The following is a 20,340-nucleotide window of genomic DNA, read 5'->3' as shown; positions in this document are numbered from 1 at the left end:
TCAGGGGGACCTGAGCTCAAATCTGGCCTCAGACACTAGACACTTACTAGCTGTGTGACCCTGGGCAAGTCACTTAACCCTCATTGCCCCGCCCCTCCCCCCAAATTTATTTTGGCCTGGTAGGTTTTTTAACTAAAATTCCTAAGATGCTCCTATTCTTCTCTATACTGAAATGTGACCTGCTCCAGAGGAAAATGTCCACAAATAACACAAAAGAATCAAGAAACTAATGGCAAAGTGTCGGTATGTGGGCAGCCTCATTCTGACAAGGCCCTCCCTCTAGGAAAGAAATCTATATAGTCATATATTTAATTAGCATTTCAAAGGCAATATTTTAAATGTGTCAACCCATCTCATCTTGTAAAGTCAATGATCCATGGATATTTGTGATTAAAACTCTACTTTTGTGCTTTTTTTTTTTCTTTTTTGTTTTTCTTTTTAATTTTTTTTAGTGAGGCAATTGGGGTTAAGTGACTTGCCCAGGGTCACACAGCTAGTAAGTGTTAAGTGTCTGAGGCCGGATTTGGACTCAGGTACTCCTGACTCCAGGGCCGGTGCTCTATCCACACTTTTGTGCTTTTAAAATAAAAAAATTTTTTTTTTGGTAAATAGTATTTTATTTTTCCAATTATGTGTAAAGATTTCTGTGCTTTAAAAAAAGTCTATAGGGGCAGCTAGATGGCGCAGTGGATAAAGCACTGGCCCTGGATTCAGGAGTACCTGAGTTCAAATCCAGCCCCAGACACTTACCACTTGCTAGCTGTGTGACCCTGGGCAAATCACTTAACCCCAATTGCCTCACCAAAAAAAAAAAGGTCTATAACTTCCTACCTTGTAAAAAGATACATTCAAAATGCAAGAAATTTAAAAAAAATTAGCGACAGGTGAATAATACAATTCCTAACTCCAGCTCTTTATTTTTGGTGAGGCAATTGGGATTAAGTGACTTGCTCAGGGTCACACGGCTAGTAAGTGTCAAGTGTCTGAGGCTGGATTTGAACTCAGGTCCTCCTGAATCCAGGGCCAGTGCTCTATCAACTGCGCCACCCCTCCTCCAACTCATTTTTAAAAAGTGGCATGGACTCTACAGATAAGCCCCAAAGAAAGAAAAAAAGGAAAAAGAAAGGGAAAAAAAGGAAAAGGAATTTGAACACTCAACTAAGAAAAGCAAACTGATTTAACAAAAAAGTTGAGTAATCATCAACACACTAGAATCTTTTAAATCCAACAGGTGAAATTACCAGCTAAGTTATAAGAAATGTGATGTCAAAACTCCTAGAACCAACAGAAGTCTAACTGCTCAAATAGAAGAAGAACAAGCTTTGGTAATGTGTGGTAGGGGGAGGCAAATTTTTGCCATAGTCTCAGCAGAAATACATTTTCTATATAATTAGAGTAGGCCTTAGATGAATTCCCTATTTCCTGAACCCATATTTCACTTTTAGTCTTTGAGCCAAGTGATTTAATCTGCTTAAAATAATTTCTAATTCTAATCTTTTGCTACTTAAATTTGGAAAAAAACCCAGCAGATCCACATTTCCCCTCTTATAGAGCTTTTAATTTTATTTCAAAATCCATTTTTCTCAGTTTTAGTTTCTATGGGCATTTATTTAAACAATTCAGTGTGAAATATCTTAATAGGCAAGATACCTGATCTGGGCTTTGGAAACTAGTCACTACAGTCAGAACTTTACCTTAGTCACAAAAAGCAACACCAGTACCCCACCGTCTGTTTTTCTTTTTACTTCATTTTTCTATTTGGTGAATGAATAAAAAAAAGAAATCTACCCGGTACTCACTTCCTTCTCTCACTGGGAGAGGCAACCTGATGGTTGATGCTTTGATCCACTGGGAGGGTTTTCTGTTTCACATCTTCTGATGCATGTGACAGCCCAGGTGATCCTGGCTGATTCCATGATGTGTCTGAGGTTGAGGGATTAGTAGCAAAAAAATATTATACATATATATACACAGACAGACAGACAGACAGACAGACAGACACACACACACACACACATATATATATATGCATACATACACACACATATTCATTCATTCATTCCAGTAAAGTTAGGCATACCAAAAAGAACTTTTCAATCATCCCTCAAAGAGAATTTCAGTCCACCTTTGGAGAAGTCAAACACAACCTGGAATATACTTTCTAAAATATGCCCTCAAATGTGGGCCACATTAAAGGCAGTGAGTAGTGCACTAGAGAAAGTCCTTTCTCTATAGAACATTGCTATAACCTGTGCCTCAATGTAGATCAATGCCCAGATGCAGATCATAACCTACCAAGAGAGACATCCATGTTGATAATATGTTACAATAAATTCATTTATCCTGGAAAATATTTTTATTTGGTCAACATGCTTTGCTTTGCTCTCTGTATATATCTGTTAACCTTGCTCCTCTTCTCAGCTATGCCCTTCAGACTCATGCTGACTATTACAGAAGGAGGGTCTAGCAGAACGACGGTTGAATCTCATCAGCAGAACTTGGTTAGGACAGACCCTGCCAGTTAGAAACTAAAGACATCTGGCAAAGTATTTTCTCTCTCTAAGCATCAATTTCCTCAACAATAAAATGAGAAGGTTGGATTAGATGACCTCTAAGGTTTTTTCTAGCTCTGAATCTAGGATCTTGGAAGAAAGAATATTTTCCATGAGAAAGGCAACTCAGTGTCACAGCCCACTTCCCATATTCCCAGCAAAAACCACAATGCTAGGGGTGGCTAGGTGGCGCAGTGGATAAAGCACTGGCCCTGGAGTCAGGAGTACCTGAGTTCAAATCCGACCTCAGACACTTGACACTTACTAGCTGTGTGACCCTGGGCAAGTCACTTAACCCCCATTGCCCCACAAAAAAAAAAAAAACCCACAATGCTCAGAAAAATAAAGTGAGATGGAAATGGAAAAGAGAGAATTAAACTGTGCTAATAGCACTTCACATTTATATCTGAACTTTGCATAAGTCTTTATATCCATTTTACAGATGAGGACATTGTCATCGCAAGTGGTTAAGTGACTTGCCTGTAATTACACAGATTCTAGGTGTCTTTGTGAGACCAGCACCCTTGTCTCCTATAACTGCAAATCTATACACTATGCATGATTCCATGCTGCCTCTCAATATGGTAGAAGGACCATAATACTTAGCATAAGAAGGTTAGAAGATCATTTTATAAAAACCATTAAAGTTAATTTGTTCTGGTTTTTGAGAGGTTCTTGTTATAAACTAAGAAATTAGCAAAGATTTATTTCCTTTTATTCTTACCCTGAGATAACTCTAAGTTCAGCCTCCGGTCTGGCGTGCCAAGCTCGGTTGTTGACAGCTGATGGTCCTGATGAATTCCTTTTGGTACAGAGGTCTCTGGATGTGCTGGGGTCACCTGGGGCACACTGCTAATGATAAAATCATGCAATATTTTCAAAATAGAAAGGAAGAAGAGGGGATATGAGCAGAGGAAAACCTTTGAAATCTGGTATGTTTGAAAAATGGGCATGTGAGTTAATTGAGAGACTTACGGAATGTAGGATTAACTATGACTTAATTTATGTTGCTTCCAGTGGCCTCCCTCTTTTCATTTCCTTTGATCTATTATCCTGTTAACCACTAAGTGAAGGAAGAAGCAATGAATCTTCATCATTTGCAAACAGCCTTAAGAGGCAGGGATCTGACATTCTCCCTTCCTCCCCAAAGAAATCAGCCAGAATGTAACACAGCTGTTCAGCAAGGTGTTCAGATTTGTCTTGGCATCCCCAGTAATAATTGCTAGGTTGTAGAGTTTATTGGGACATATCAGAAATGCTGATTCCTAGAGTCTGGTCATTCCAACTCATGCGACTTTGACTACAGCTTCTCACTGAATAAATGAAAGAGCATTTATTAAGTGCTTACCATCTAGTACTCATTATTCCTATGGATCTGCGATCTCATCCATCATTCTTGTTACATGACTGGGATGCCTGCTTTTCCAGTCACACATCTTTGAGGTTGTGCTTTGTGCTACCTCTCATGTGCAGGCCATTACTGGTAGTCTGCTCTAGCCTACTTATAGTCACTGGGCATCTTTTTATTGCTCCTTCAATCACCTGCAATGTGGTTCTTCTTCTGACATCAAGATTTGTGGACATTCAGTATCACCCAAAGACTACTGATGTATACCTGAGGATAGGAGGCAGCACGTGTGTCAGGGGGTTCAAACTGTATGTCTTCGCTATGTCTTCTCAGGTCCTCACGGAGACAGTCCAGGAGACTGAGGCCAAGAGCCTTGGGGAATCCTAGTGCCCTCTAGGATGCCTGTTTAAGTACATGCCTAGTTGTCTAAGCATCTACATTTTTCTCATCTCCTCTGTTTTGTACAGATTAGGTCAATCTCTTTAAAAAATTATTTATCTTTCAATTAATGAACATTTATTTTTATTTTCTTTCCCTCCCACCTGGATTGAAGAGAGAAAAACAAAACTCTTATAATAAATTGCAGAGTCAGCAAAACAGATTCTCACATTGTCCACGTCCAGAAATGAATGCCTCACTCTGTGACCTGAGTTAATCACCTCTCTGTTAGGATGTGGAAAGCATACTTCATCATTAGTCTTCTGGAATGAAATATGGTTGATCATAGTTCTTAAGTCTTTCATAGGGTTTTTTTTTGGCACAGTTTTGTTGTTGTTACTGCATCAATTGTTCTCTTGGTTCTGCTCACTTCACTCCACATCAGTTCGTATCAGTCTTCCCTGGTCTCCCTGAAACCATCCCTTTCATCATTTCCTACAGCACAATTTGTTCAGCCATTGCCCAATTAATGAATATCCCCTTAGTTTCTAGCTCTTTTGGGCCAATCTCTTTAGCAGCCTGGCAAAGGGGCCAGGACACAGAATCAAGGTTAAGGGCCTTTGATATAAAGGAAAAAGAGAAGGGAGCCTAGGATGGAGTCCTGAGGGAGATGGAGATCAGTGATTGATTACCTAGCAAAGACAAGAAAGAGGAACAAGAGAGAATGGCTTTGTACAAAAACCATGGCATAAGAGAGCAACAAGGAGAAAGGGATGGTCAATAATATGAAAAAACAGAGAGGCCTAATAATTATTGTCTTGTCTACTGCACAGATCAAATGAATTCATGTATGGGAAAATACTTTGAAAACTACAAGGTTCTATATAAAATTGAGGCAATACAATAATGATGAAGCTAGAAAAACTCAGCATTGACAGGAGACATGACATATCTCATCGTCTTCACTGCTGGCCTGCTGTTGTCACCAGACTGGAGGGAACAGTCACAGTCAGAATGTTTATGTGAAACAATACAGCTGGGTGTAGACTATGCCCAGATTTCTGGTGGTTCTCCAAGGGTCTCCTCAGTGTAGGATGAATATTTCACTTGGACAGGTTGGTGGTCTCAAGGAATCCATTCTAACCTAGATCTACAACTGGAAGTCTGCTTTAGGCCTGAGTTGGCTCTGAAATTCCAGGTGGAATGTTGGCTCTGGGAACCCTCCAAAGATTTATTTATGTTTTTTGGGGGGGTTCCTTAAGCAAATCTAGATTGAACTAGGCTGCCTACAATCCTTGTGGAATAGACTAGAAGCACCAGGGACAAGGATCTGCTCACCTGGTCCTCATTCAGACCAGGAGATGGAATAGAATGATGTCATCCTGATATAAATTTGTGCCCGAGGACATGGCCTTGGGACCTTACCACAGCTGGTGCTAGGCTCCTGAGTATGTGAAGGTTACTGCTTTAATACCAGGATTAGAAGTATAGTAAAAGGGAAGTGGGACCCAAGGTGTGTCACAGGGACATTTATGCCACTCCTCTTCCCTTGGGGCTGCTGGTCAATGGTAACTAAGAAACAAGAGAAATTAGATGACCCATTCAGTGGAACTACAAGAAAAGGGTAAAGCCATGTGTGGAGCCTAGGGTAAACAACCGGGTCTTTTGTTAATCAGTATTTAAAAATAGCTCTCTGTGTTTAATACAGTAAGGACTTCCATTTAATAGCCATTATAACATGTCAGAAAAGAGCAGAATATATTATTGGAATAACATTTTCAAGGCTGATTACAACCGGTGAGCAATGACCCAACAATGAGGCAGGTTGGTTTTTTTTTTCCTCTTAAAGGTTGGCAGGAAGGACCATGGCCTTCTCCTCTCTTAGAGTTCTGATCAAAAGTCATACCTTGTTTCCTCTAAAGCATCACTTTTCTTATTCTTCAGCATCAAGTCATTATCTTCCTCCCAGAGTGGTCTTTGCCTTTTTTCTTCCTCTTTAGAATCTTCCAAATCCATCTTATTCTAGGAAATAAAAGGGCAACCTGAAAAATGGGAAGCCTTAAAGCACAGAGGGCAGCTCTTACCAGCCCCAACCCAGGAGTTAAGGATCAACTCATTATTCTTTCATGTTTTCTATGATTCAGAATTATTGGAGGGCTCTAAATCTCAATCAATTGTGACTTTGTTCTGTGTTAGGCCTCTCTCAAAAGCTCGTATCAAAGTGATCTTGCCAGCAACAGCCCCCCACAAGGCAGGGAGGGTGGGGAAGGGAAATCAGAGGCATCAAGGGGTTGTTTATACATATTATGAATCAGCCAGCTCTTTGGTACTCCCCTATCCATTCCCGAAGTGATGCATTTTGGGAATAGGGAACAAGAACAATGAAGGTGCTTTCTTTGGCCTCTTATGATGTATCCAAACATTAGGAAGACTAAGGATTTCAAGAATGGGGCTGGAATTGGCTTTCTTAGAATCCACTTGGGACTGCACTTGTAGGTGTCACATCCTCTGCTATCTCCAAAATCCCAAGTATGCTGGTAACACAATATTAACATGGAGACTTCCTCATTACTGCAGGCCTTTGTATGGTCTTATTAGACTCTTCTAAGGGGTTTCAGTTAGCCCGAATGGGAGACAACCTTACTTTCTTCCACCTGGAAATCATTCTACAGAGATAGCCAGTGTGCTGAGTGGGAAGGTCATTGAATTTGAAGCAGAAAGATCTGGGTTTTTATTTCAAGTATTGTTATAAAATGAGGAGCAGGCTACATCTCTAAAGTCCCTTATAGCTCATTAGCAGCCGTGTGCCTATGGGCCCCCAAAATCTCTCTGTGCCTCAGTTTTTCTCATCTGTAAAGTGGGTATTTGATTACTTGCATAGCGAAGCTTATAGGGTTGGTGGAGGGAAAGTACTTCGTAAGCAATATATAAATGTGAGCTTTGGTTATATTATTGCTTCTGGCAAATGGTTGGGACACCACAGTGGAAACTGCCCCCACAAAGGAGTTTCAGTCATTCTATGGAATGGATGAAAAAGCCCCCAAATCCTCTAACTTTCCCATCAGTAATCTCACCACTGGTCCATTTCCTTCTGTGACAGAGGAGGAGGTAGAAAGCTGGTCGGCTGAATTTGAAGAAACTGTGAAGGGAACCACAGTGTCTTCAATGATCTTGCGCTCCTAAGGAAAAGGAACAAGGTTAGCTAAGGAGAAAAGTAATTCCAAAAGTACATGTTGAGAGGGCACTTTTTACTAGTGAACTTTGGAAGTAAGTGGGAAGATTTATTTTACTCCATAAGGCTTTCCAAAAGGGTGCAAACCATATGAGGCAGGGCTTATTTTTTTTCCAAAATGCAAATGAATTCATACACAGGACCCCTAATTACTTACTAAGCCTAGTTTGAAATGCTCCTAGGTAGCAGATTAAACACAAACTTTGTTATTGCGAGAGAAAATGATACAAACAATATGAGAACTGAAAATACTGTGTGTGAAATATGGCCTTTATGCCTAATATGAGGTGGTATTTTGCTGTTATTTTAAAACCACACTAAAAACTCAGCACTCATGTTCCCGGGTTAACATTGTCCCAAATGATTTTACAGTAATATCACCGATAGAGTGCCAACACACTCCCACCTTAACTTTATAAAACTAAGCTGTTATGTCTTAGGTCAACCATAAAAAAGTCTTAGGCCAGCTAGGTGGTGCAGTGGATAAAGCACCGACCCTGGATTCAGGAGGACCTGAGTTCAAATCTGGCCTCAGACACTTGACACTGATTAGTTTTGTGACCCTGGGCAAGTCACTTAACCTGCCACACACACACACACACAGTGCCCCACCACAAAAAAAAAAAAAAAAAAGCAGAGGATATACTGCTTTCAAATCTAGGATCCTACTATGCCACATTTAATGACCCCAGGCAGTATGTGCCTGCATACAGTCTTCTTAGCCACAAAGTGAAAATAGCAGGATACATAAATGCTTTCCATTATACTACAAAAACGATTCCCTCACCTCACCTGTACAAACAAACAAATCCCACATCAGACAACTATGTTCTCATATGTGGGAGAGGCCGCTACGTAATCGACACCGAGAGTGGGAAAACTTTAACTCTCCATCAAAACTGACTTTATTTTGAGAGTGTATTCTAGGAACTCACTCATTGGGATTTGTTGTTTGGAGGAGAATTTACCACCAGACAGCTCTTCTATACTCTTTTTCAAGGGGGCTACCATTAATCTTTCCTGGTGATGGATAGACATCCACCTACCAAGTTAGAAGACCGAGATTTCACTGAGTTGTGACATATCACAACCTGCTTCCCAATAATTATTCTTACCTCCTCATAGTATCTACGTTCTTCTTCTTCCACTTCCTTTTGTGCTTTCTCCCATTCTTCTTTCAGTTTATCCTGTTCTTTCTGGTATCTCTCCTGTTATAGAATATTTCAGTAAATTGGACCCAACTGATCACTGGGAGTCATAAAAAAGCAAACAAATGAACAACCCCACACTCCATGTGTGCAATATGTTACTTCTTGCTTAATGTTATAAGTGGAGTAGATGACATGCAATGAAGCAGGATGAAATTTTTGTGGCCATTTAAGAGTACTCAAGCTGTATCTGCTAAGGACTTTTCTTCAGACACATTCAGCTACAGAATACTTAGTTGGATCCTAACTTATGGATGCAGAAAATTCTAAAGAAAAAAAAAAAGGAACATAAGCTAAAACCCACCGTTAAGAAATTTTGCATTAAAAAGTAAGCTAAACCTATAGTTTACTTTAACTGGATTTTTCAAAACAGCAGCTCAACACCGTGGAAAGAGTATTAGACTGGGACTGAGGAGAACCTATGCTCACATCTTGGTTCTAACCCTTACTTGCTGTGTGATCCTCAGGGGATGTTTTTTCATGTCTCTAAACCTAAATTTTCTCATCCACAAAATGGCAGTAAAAATATCTGCCCTAAACTATCTACCCCAAACAATCGTTTAAAACATGTGCTTCATAAGACTCCAGTTTTATAGCAATTGTGTGAGTTCTATATAAAAAAAAAAAAAAAGCTGTCGGGGCAGCTAGGTGGCACAGTGGATAAAGTACCAGCCCTGTATTCAGGAGGACCTGAGTTCAAATCCAGCCTCAGACACTTGACACTTACTAGCTGTGTGACCCTGGGCAAGTCACTTAACCCTCATTTCCCCCGCAACCCCCCCCCCCCAAAAGCTGTTGCCAGGGTAGTTCATATACATATACACACACACATATGTATGCATATACATACACATGCATGCATGCATACATTACATACATGTATATGTATATATAGTCTCTTGTAGTTTTACAGAAAGTGGATAAGATGATAATTAGCCGAGTATCTGGATTGCCTTTTGTTTATAGCCTTCCACCAAAATGAAATCTTTTGATATGAATAACTACTGAATTAAGGGAAGCTTTTTAATAGTCCATTAAAATGTTATCACTCTCTCACACACACACACACAAAATGTTATCATGGGGCAGCTAGGTGGCATAGTGGATAAAGAGCCGGCCCTGGATTCAGGAGGACCTGAATTCAAATCCGGCCTCAGATGTGTGACACTTACTAGCTGTGTGACTTTGGGCAAGTCACTTAACCCTCACTGCCCAGCCCCCAAAAAATATTATCACCATTAGAACTGCCCTTCTTGTGTTCAAAAACACTGCAATACCAGTCAGCACATCTGAGAGAACATAAGTGTTCTGTATACGGAAGTCTTTAAAGATTAGTTGAAATATTTAATCAGTAGTCTTTACCAGGAAGAAATTAATAAATCGATGCCAAAAAATCGTAGCTACAATGTAAAACTGTTGCCCAAATGACCAACCCTTCAATGGTTAGGCAGAATGAGGGAAGGAAGGAAACATTTATTAAGTGCCTACTACGTAGCAGGCACTCCGCTAAGCCCTTTACTGATATTATCCCATTTGATCCTCAAAACAACCCTGAAGTGTATGTTCTATTATCGTCTCACTTTACAGCTGAGGAAACTGAGGTCTACAAAGATTAACTACGTAGCTAGTCAAGTGTCTGAGATAGGATTTGAACTCAGGACTTTCTGATTTCAAGCCCAGCACTCTGTCCACTGCACCACCCAGCTGAAGAAATGTTGACATGTAGAACCTTCAGCCATGTATTGTGATTCACTGTCATCGAACAATACTTAAATACAAGTTATTCCTTTGTATTGTTCTTGAGCATCTTTTGGAATATCAAGAAGCCACTATTTTTGACTCCTCCTATAAGCTGGCACACCACCATCCCAGTAGCAAAAGTACATAACTAGACTCTTTTGAAGACTTGTCTTACTCCTATACCTCTTAATGCTCCAGAAGAAGCATTGTTGGGCAACATGAGGCAACCCCAAGCCATGCCAGCCAACTGAACTCCAGGCCTGAAACCCTGACTTTTCAGTGAAGTGCTAGAATTTCAGCAAAAATTCTGCTTCTAAGACTCTGATCCTGAAACTTTAAACACAAGGGCAGGTTTAACAAGCAGAGCTGTGGTGTGGGCTTGGGAGCTTTCAGCCATCCTTTAAGGATACAACTCAACATTCCTTAGCCAAGAGGGCCAATGATCAGAAAGAAGACCTGAACTTTATTGTGTGAACTGGTGAGATAGATAAATTTCTCTTACTTTGCATGGTACCATGTTCCAAAACCCAGGAGGAAACTAGGCAGGGAGGGATGTAAAGGCAGCTATTAGCTGAGGGGCAAAGTGAGACCAAACTCTGCAACAAAAGCCACTTTTCTTAGCCTAACAGCATGAACACTATGATGAGGGGCACATGGGAGGTCCTTTTTCACACACTATGGCATTTTTGGTGTAGATTTTCACCATTTAACTGGGTGGAAGGCCAAGAAATGAGATGCAGGGATTCTATTAGACAGCCACATATACTTTCCATTTCTTCAATTTTATGAGCAGAAAAGCATGTGACTAGAACTAGTTAGCACCATCCAAGTGAACCAGATTTTAAAGAAAAACTGGGCTTCTTTCCTACAAATACATTTGCTTCTTAAAGTCATAAAAATGTTTTATTTCCCCCGGGCTTGCCCTAACTTAAAATACACCAAACTCATCAGGTTCTTAAAAACCTTTAAAACAGAACTAATGCCTTGTTTGATTTGGTTGACTTTCTGCAATAGTTTTGGAATTGAATTTCTAAATTTTGAAACTGCAAATAAAAATTGCTTTATGTATTATTTTCTGTATAACATATAATGTAGTTAATTCTTTTGAAATTCAATGTTCATTTCCTATGGTGGGGGTAGAGGAAGAGAATAATTGAAGAGTTGGAAAGTATGGAATTTCCAAGGCTTCCTTGGTAAACACCACTTTTTTTTTTTTAATTAGAAGAGAAGTGGATCACAGCCAGACAGTGGAGGTTTTGTAAACAGAATATTTCTTCGCTAGAACCTGGACAGAGACCATAGTCTCATTTCAGGAAAGTGATCACACAGCTCTTTGAGAACTGATTTCTATCACTATCTTGTTTGGAATTTGATTAGTGACCAAGGGAGAAGAGATTCTATCAACCATTAATAGGATAACCGGTTTTGACCATGAAAGGTTAATATGTGGATTTTCCCACTTCATGCTAAAAGCTGTTTTCTGTAAATATGAGATAATATATAATGATATCTGAATGGTCCCAGCTAAAATGTCAGATCAGTCAATGGATAAAGACTACCATCTTGCACTCAGAGATTCTGCTCTGAGAGGCATCATGGTATATAATGTATAGAGAATTGGATTTGGAGTCAGGAAGAACTAAGTTTGAATTCCACCTTGGACACTAGCTTTGTGACCATGAGGAAGTCTCACTAAAACCTCTCTGGGACTCGAGTCTCCTCATCGGTAAAATGAAGGGGTTGAACTAAGATGATCTCTAAGGTCCATTCCAACTTTAAATCTATGAACCTATGGCTTTTCAGGCACAGATAAAAAATACTCAAGGCAAAAAGAAAATGAAAACTCGAATTAAAAACAAAGAGCCCCAAATAAGCAAAATCCAGCCATACCTGAAGCAAACGTTCCTGTTCAAGTTGCCATTTCTCCTGCCGGCGGCGCTCCTCCTCTGGATCCCATGCCCAAAAGTTGAAACGCTTAGAAAAATAAAACCATGATCAGAATCCAGCAATATATCTCAAGAGCAGACGGGGCCAAATGAACACAATTAAGCTATAGTCTAACGCCCAAGTGAAAATGCTGAAGCTTAAGTTTTTAACATTTCTAAAGGCCTTTCCTGGTTGGTTAAAAAGCTTTTGTATTTTGTCCCACTTTGGTTTTCTTCCAAGATACTGGCTGGATTCAATGAGTCCTTTATGAGTTAATGAATGCATAGAGTAATTAGCTCCTGGCATGAGGTAGCCTTTGCTTCATCCCCCCATAGGAATGACGTTTTAAAATTTGTTCATATTTCTGGGCACAGGATGTACGTGCATTCAGAACAAAGATCTCAGGTCAGGTCACATATATCAGACCAATCTTATCTGGTGTTTATGTATGCAGTTACACAAAGGGACATGGCACTTAGCAAAACATGGAATATAACTAAATTTTTGGTAAACTCAGCAGGGAAATTACATTTCTGTTGGCTAATCATGGAGTGAGTTGGGCTAACCTATGTGGAATTTGTGTGGGAACTTTGGCACAGATCAATCATGTCAAGTTCCTGGAACTAAGGCAGGGGGTGGGGGTGAAGAGAGAGACAGAGACAGACAGACAGAGATGGAAGACAATCACAGTGAAAAAGAATGAGTCCCTAAAAAAGTGTGCAATAAGGGAGAAGATGATGAATGCAGCAAAAGATAGGCCCCTTTGGAAGGACAACTAAAACTTCCTCAAAGAGGAAGCAATGAAAAAGAACCACAAAAACATCACCAGGATTGGTCCTTGTTCACTTATTTGACATGTATTTATGTAGAAGCTGTCACATACAAAGTACTGTGCTAGACACTGTGGTTAATATAAATATGAATGAGACTTGGTTCCTGCCCTCTAGGAAGTTATAGTTTAGTAAGAGAAAAAAAACACGTACACAAATCACTATGATAAAAGCCAGCAGGTGATAGACAAAATGAGTGGTACAAAGACAGTGATGTAGGATTTCAGAGGAAATAAAGCTAATCTTTTAGAAAGTCCTTTAAAACTAGTTATATACGCAGAAACTCTAAGTCCATTATTTTATAATCAAATGTTTATTATCTTCTATTCAAGTGAGAAGGCAGGTGGCCCTATTTTTTTTATCAAAAGGCCATTAGACATGGAAGCTTATGGATATTTTACTGAAATATTTAGCTTTTCTCTGAGCTACACTTCTTTCCCAAACTCAAAAAGATGCAGCATTTCAGTCCCTTCTCTACCAAGCTAGCCAGAGCAATCTATCTGGTAGATTCTGAATTCAGTAAATACCAGAGTGAAGACCATGGGGCAATTAATTAGCCTATACAGAAATACCAACAAGCTCTGAGAACCTTTTAGGTATTCTATAGTCCACTAGAGGTAGAGTCCCAAGATCGAATCAAGCCCTTTTGCCAGCAAAACATAACTGAGTAAACCAGTTTCTCAGATGCCTATCAGATTATTTCAGTCAGTTTGGGACTGAATCATACGAATACTTCTCTATACTAAGCAGACTGTGGAGTCATAATACCAAGGTACTCAGAGCCATAGGGACAAGTATAATGGCCCACACATTGGGTCCATGGCTTTTTGGCCTCAACTGTTTTGGGTTTTTTTGTTGTTGTTGTTTTGTTTTGTTTTTCAACAGCATTATTCTATTAAGTCTCATGGAGGAAAGAGAACCTATTGAGTTTGTAAGTAGAAAAGCAAACTTGGGGCAGTATAAGCAAGGTCTATGATGGTGAGATTAAAGAAAATGAGAGAGGGAGGGAGAAGGAGAGGGAGAGAGAAGAGAAGAGAAGAGAAGAGAAGAGAAGAGAAGAGAAGAGAAGAGAAGAGAAGAGAAGACTAGTTCTTAAATGCCACAAGGGGGCTCAAATTATTTGTGACCAGCCACTTGTTAAAAAAAAAAAAAGAACACCTGAGGGTTATGTATTGATTGGAAGTAAAAGGAGGGGGAGAGAGAGGGATAGAATTTTAGAGAAAGGTCAAGACTTGAGGTTGTTTTGTTTTGTTTTGTTTTGAGCATGATGTAGAGCCTCATTTACTGGCCTGATGCCCTGGAATCTCAATACACAGTCAAGTAAAGAAAATCGAGACCTAGAGAAATGAAGTGACTTGTCTACTGTCATAGAGCTAGGAAGTGGCAGAGGTGGGAATGAATCCAGTTCCTCTGATATCAACCTACCTTTACATGGTAAAGTTTCCATGATCCCCTCCAACCATCAATACGAAAGTATTTTTTGTATTTAAAAATATATTTTGAATGAATGATTGATGAAATTCATATACTTTGAGATTTGTTATAATCCTGGCTCCCCTTTTCATATTTATTTTTAAATGGTTTACTTTATATTTTATCAATCCTAACTGAAGTACACCAGGCAATCTCCTGGCAATTTGAATAATTTCAGCATCCTGAAAATTGTGAATTATTTTCATTCATTCATTCATTCATTCATTGCTCCAAATTTTCTCTTTCTTGATTAGCAATATGCAAATGAGGTCCCTTAAAATAAATCAAGTATGCTATTAATCAAATCAATATAAACATCACATTTTAAAAAATAATAAAATCAGTTACTTACAGGTGTATTGGCAGGTGATTTCTCACTGCTATTAGACTCTACTGTACAAAAACAAAAACAAAAAAAACAGAAAATGAATTGTTTCCAGCTTCCTTTTCATGATTTCACTTGTGATTCCTGGGCCACTTTAAAACCAATTACTGCTTTTTCATAAGCCAAGAGCATTAGAAAATCATGATGAGGTAGACCACAGAAATAGGGTGGACCCAACACCAAGAGAAGACTAATATATAACATATGTATATATGATTGCATAAGTTAGCACCAGTTTCTAAACTATAGGCAGCAACTAACTATTCCTTACTTTGAAAAGATAGGAAATTTCTGGGATGCACATTGTACTCAGGCTTATGTCTTTTCCCCTTCCCTGCCCTACAGGGGGAAATACTAAGCAGAAAAAAGGCAGGAGAAAAGACCTTGTGCCACAGTTACCAACAGAACCATTACCATTAAATGCTTCTGATCTCCCTGTTTAACAAAACAGAAGAGGAAAAACAAAACCGAAAAATATATATAAATGTAAGTAAATGATGCAGTCTTCTTTTAGGGTCTCAAAAACCAAAACAAAACTGGTCTGGCAAAATGATCAATGTTTTGTTTTGTATTTTTTTAAGGTCTAGAAATGTCACATATACGTTCTTTGTGGAAGAAATAGCTCTTTGCCAACTGTGTGTCAGAAACAAGCACTTGTCTATAAAGCAGAAAGGAAAACAAATACCAGCCGTCATCGATTCACCCCCCAGCAGGTATTCTCATGCCTACTCAGTGCGACAGAAGAAATGGGCAGCTATCCGACACGTCATTTACCTGACTGGGAGAAAAACTGTGAACGTCGCCAAGAGTTCCGAACCCTAAGCGGAACAGTGGCTGTGCCAGGCGACTCTAGATCAGATGTTAGAACAGAACACATTACAAAACAGGAAGACAGGAGGAAAACAAAAATGAACCTCGAGAGAGGTTAAAAAAGGATGTGTACGTGTGGGGTCCTGGTCACAGGTGATGCATGAGAGGTTGGCTTGGCTGAGGCCAAGAGATTTTGAAAAAAAGGGAAGCATTTCAATAAAATGTGCATACAATCTGAATGCTGATACCCCACCTTCCCCCTTTATGGTCCGGATCTGTGAGTGTCTCGAACTCTCTCCACCAAAGCAGACTGACACTTTGTTCAATTGGCCTGAGAGGTGCTTGTACCAAGAGGTTAAATGACTCACTCAGGGTGAGATAATATGGGGTCTGAACCCAGAAGGACACACTAACTTTTTTCAGGTGCCTGGAAGGCTGTTAATATGGGGGAAGAATTACATTTGTTCTGTCTGGACCAGGAAATTGTAAAGAGGCCAGTTTCAGCCTGTGGCCCAAAATAAACGTCTAAATATTAGAACTGTCTGAAAGTACACTGGGTTACCTTTAGTGGGGATGGTTTCCTCTTTCTTAGAGAGTGCTCCCAGCAGAGGTTATATGCCCACTTGTTGGCTAAGTTTTTTTTTTGGTTGTTGTTATTGTTTTTTTGTTTTGTTTTGTTTTATTTTGTTGGGCACTGAGGGTTAAGTGACTTGCCCAAGGTCACACAGCTAGTAAGTGTCATGACTTTGAAGCTGGATTTGAACTCAGGTACTCCTGAATCCAGGACCAGTGCTTTATCCACTGCGCCACCTAGCTGCCCCTTGTTTTTTGTATTTTTTGCAGGGGAATGAGGGATAAGTGACTTTCCCAGGGTCACACAGCTAGTAAGTGTCAAGTGTCTGAGGCCGGACCTGAACTCACATCCTCCTGAATCCAGGGTTGGTGCTTTATCCACTGTGCCACCTAGCTGCCCCTGTTGGCTAAGTTTTATTGAGAATTCCTTTTGATTACAGATTGGATTGCATGGCTTTAGAGGTTAGTTCCAAAGCCCCAATTCTATGATTCTGTCTTCTGACTACCGACTTCTGCACTCTAACCACCATGTCATATGCGGCAGCATATATTTACAAATGTAGTGAGGATTTTTTAATCTAGATCTGTGATTTTACTGGCGCAGGTTGCTTCCAGGAAGGAAACTTCACAAATTAATATACATGTTGTAGTGAATTTTTATTTATTTTGTTAAACATTTCTCAATTAATCTTAAGAGCTTTGCAGATCCACAGTTTTGACACCTCTGCAGTGGATAGAAACTGGGCCTGGAATCAGGAAGTCGTGAATTCAAATCAGCCTTTAGACACTTATCCAGGGCAAGTCTCTTCTTTTTGTTTCAGTTTCCTCAACTGTAAAATGGACATAATGATAGCATCTAATTCCAAGAGTGTGTGAGGATCAAATGAGATAATATTATAAAAGTACTTAGCATGGTACCTGGTCCATAGGAGGCACTATATAAATGCTCATTCCCTCATATTATATTCCTAATTTTCATAACAAATAAATAGTTACTAAAGTATGAGTACATTTTATTGAAATACCCCTCCATTGAGATACCATTTTTCTTTTGTTAGATAGTTGGTGAAAGAACTTTATACTGACAAACTTTCAATGCTTTTTTGTGGGGCAATGAGGGTTAAGTGACTTGCCCAGGGTCACACAGCTAGTGAGTGTCAAGTGTCTGAGGCCAGATTTGAACTCAGGTCCCCCTGAATCCAGGGCCGGTGCTCTATCCACTGCACCACCCAGCTGCCCCTGATTTCTCTTTTCTTACCTGGCTGTACAAATTTGAGACTTCTTTGAGTTTTCCACAGTGCCCCAGGAAGCTCATCACTGGGGGAACCTCCCAATGGCCTTGGTACTCTACCTCATTCACCACCCTTTGTCCCTCTGGTTGGAGGGTGGAGCCATGAATTCACCAATCTCCATTTAAGGAGGGAGTTCAGCTCCCTTCCCTAGCACCTTCCCTCTCTCCCCCATTTCCTTTTGTTGTCTTCCCTCATTAGTTTGTAAGCTCCTTGTGTACAGCTTTGGTTGGTTCTTTCTTTCTTCTCTCTTTCCTTCCTCCCTCCTTCTATTTGTAGCCTCAGTGCTTTGCACAATTCCTGGCATATAGTAGGCACTAAATAATTGTTTATCGACTGATTCACTGGTGGATAGACTGAGAGCCAGGAGACCTAGTTTTGATATTGCATCTATTTTGTTTTGGTTTTGGGTTTTTTTTTAGTGAGGCAATGGGGGTTAAGTGACTTGCCCAGGGTCACACAGCTAGTAAGTGTTAAGTGTCTGAGGCCGGATTTGAACTCAGGTCCTCCTGGATCCAGGGCCGGTGCTTTATCCACTGCGCCACCTAACTGCCCCGATCTTGCATCTATTTTTGATATGAGGAGCCACCTAAAAATGTTTTGCTTTTTGTAATTCATAAGAAGAGATATTACTCAACATCAATTGTCAGAGACCTGGGAATGCTCACTTAAAAAAAAAAGGCAGTTGTTGCAGGGGTGGGGGGTGCCACATAAGGTCATATGTATATAAAGCTCAGTGTTTCTCAGAAAAATACAATGGATAAACAAAAGGCATCACTATATTTTATTATTCAATGAGCAATGCCCTTAATGTGCACTTTTAATTGTCTAACATTTGTAATCATTCTACAAGTATGTATGGAAAATTAAATAATAGTATATCTCCCTAATAGATGTGTTCAATTACAGGAACACAGAGGAAATGCAGAAGCATTAAAGTTTGTCTTGATGAAAACATGTTTAAACTCCTAGGATTTAGTCTAGGTATAAAGGACCATTAAAACTCATCTATACAAATGGTCCTTAATTGTTTTTTTAGATATGCTACAACTTGGGCAATTTACAATGAGTGGGGTAAATTCCTTTGGTTTAACAGAACATTCTCTAGCATAAAATTCCTTTTAAACATGTAAGTGAAGATGTGTTTACATAAGGTAAACATGTTCTGCATCTAATATCCATTTATGTCCATTGGTACTAAATCCAATCTAACAGGAATTTATTGAGTGTCTGCTATATTTAAGGGATTAAAGAAGGTTCTGGGGACACAGGAACCAAATGGATTAGAACCACACTGAATATGATTCATTGACAGGCAATTATTGGCCTTTAATCCCTTAAACACATTGGTTTGAAATGGATACTTTAATGACAGAATGGAAGTAGTTTTCACATTAAGAAGCTGGTACCCACAAATATGTGCCCTGGTTATTTCTCCCCTAAAACAGATGTTTGCTGTTAGGAAGACAGTGCCTAAATCGCTTCCCAGAAAGCAGCATAAACTATGACAGTCAACTCTAATGCCATATCAAAATAATGGTTCTAAGAGTAAGGCAGAAACAGGCATTCAAGAGAAGAGGAAACAAATGACCAGACATCTCTGGCCCACACTCTTGTGTCCAGTTCCAAATCACAGTTAGCAAAATGCTAACAAACTCTACATTCCCCCTCCTCCCTTCTCGCTGTTTCTCCTTCAGCAGTGGAGCCAATTAAGGCCAATGAAGCTCACAGGTGTGATTTATTGTACATTATTTATTAAGGCCTAGAGGAAAACAGTCTCCTGAATGTTGCTGGGGTCCTTGGCTGAGGGAGGGGAAGGCTGTGTCACTGTTGTAGCAGCTCTGTTGGATATGTCAAGTCCATCCCCTACAGCAGTGACATCAAGTTCAAGTAGAAATGGGGGGCACTAAACCATACATAAGGAACCTTGCAGGGCACACGTAGACTTAGAAAAGCTATGTTATAACACAACTATGTTATATTTATTTTGTTAAATCCCGACTGTTTCCCCATTATATCTTGATCCGGTTTGGGCCACCCTTGAGAGTGTTGGGGGCCGCATGTGGGTCGTGGGCCTTGTGTTTGACACCTCTGCTACAGCTGTGGATCCCTGAGTAACAAGGCGTGACCAAAAATGAAGTCACAGCCCCCATCCTCAAGCGGGGTCTGGGAGCCTGGAGCCCTCCCTCCCCCATGAGGCAGCTTTGGTCATAGGCTGGATTATTTGCAGGTTACAGACCCCCATTCTCTGGTCACATAATCCACTAGAGACCCTGGGAAACGATCAGGGCTGATGGCTCCCCCATATATAGGATATGGCTCATCTTTCTTGTAGAAATGAACCTTTCATGAAAGCCCTGAAACTCATATGAAACATTCTCTTTCTCTTTACCTTGTGAATCAAGGTTTGGCAAAGTTGATTGGTCGGTTTCTGGTACTTGGTTCAGGTATGGAAACAACAGAACTGCTTTCGGTTCTGGAGACTTTGGCTTCGTTGCCTGTGTAAATAAGCAGCAGACATGACTATGAAGAGCATTTTAAGTATTAATCGCTCAGGCCGAAGGGAAATCTAAGGTTAGAGAGGACAACATTGCAC

The 20,340-nt window shown here is 39.9% G+C and overlaps 1 protein-coding gene across 7 annotated transcripts in view; it reads right to left on the bottom strand.

Annotated features, from left to right (window-relative positions):
• Positions 1 to 20,340, bottom strand: part of LIMCH1 (LIM and calponin homology domains 1) — a 376,071-nt gene that overhangs the window by 12,027 nt on the left and 343,704 nt on the right. For 5 of the 7 annotated variants that reach the window (XM_043970433.1, XM_043970437.1, XM_043970438.1 and 2 more), the window contains 8 exons: positions 20,137 to 20,242; positions 15,040 to 15,080; positions 12,349 to 12,432; positions 8,626 to 8,718; positions 7,353 to 7,457; positions 6,185 to 6,300; positions 3,277 to 3,404; positions 1,800 to 1,923 (listed from right to left, as the gene is read on the bottom strand). In XM_043970433.1, the coding sequence (XP_043826368.1) occupies positions 1,800 to 1,923; positions 3,277 to 3,404; positions 6,185 to 6,300; positions 7,353 to 7,457; positions 8,626 to 8,718; positions 12,349 to 12,432; positions 15,040 to 15,080; positions 20,137 to 20,242 (797 nt within the window). The remainder of the gene's footprint in view (positions 1 to 1,799; positions 1,924 to 3,276; positions 3,405 to 6,184; positions 6,301 to 7,352; positions 7,458 to 8,625; positions 8,719 to 12,348; positions 12,433 to 15,039; positions 15,081 to 20,136; positions 20,243 to 20,340) is intronic. The other 2 variants (XM_043970436.1, XM_043970435.1) reach the window with 2 other exon arrangements.

Source organism: Dromiciops gliroides, chromosome 6, assembly GCF_019393635.1.
Source record: "Dromiciops gliroides isolate mDroGli1 chromosome 6, mDroGli1.pri, whole genome shotgun sequence".
Taxonomy (NCBI): Eukaryota; Metazoa; Chordata; class Mammalia; order Microbiotheria; family Microbiotheriidae; genus Dromiciops; species Dromiciops gliroides.
The sequence above is the reverse complement of the archived record's forward strand: the minus strand, read 5'-3'. Positions and strand labels throughout refer to the sequence as shown.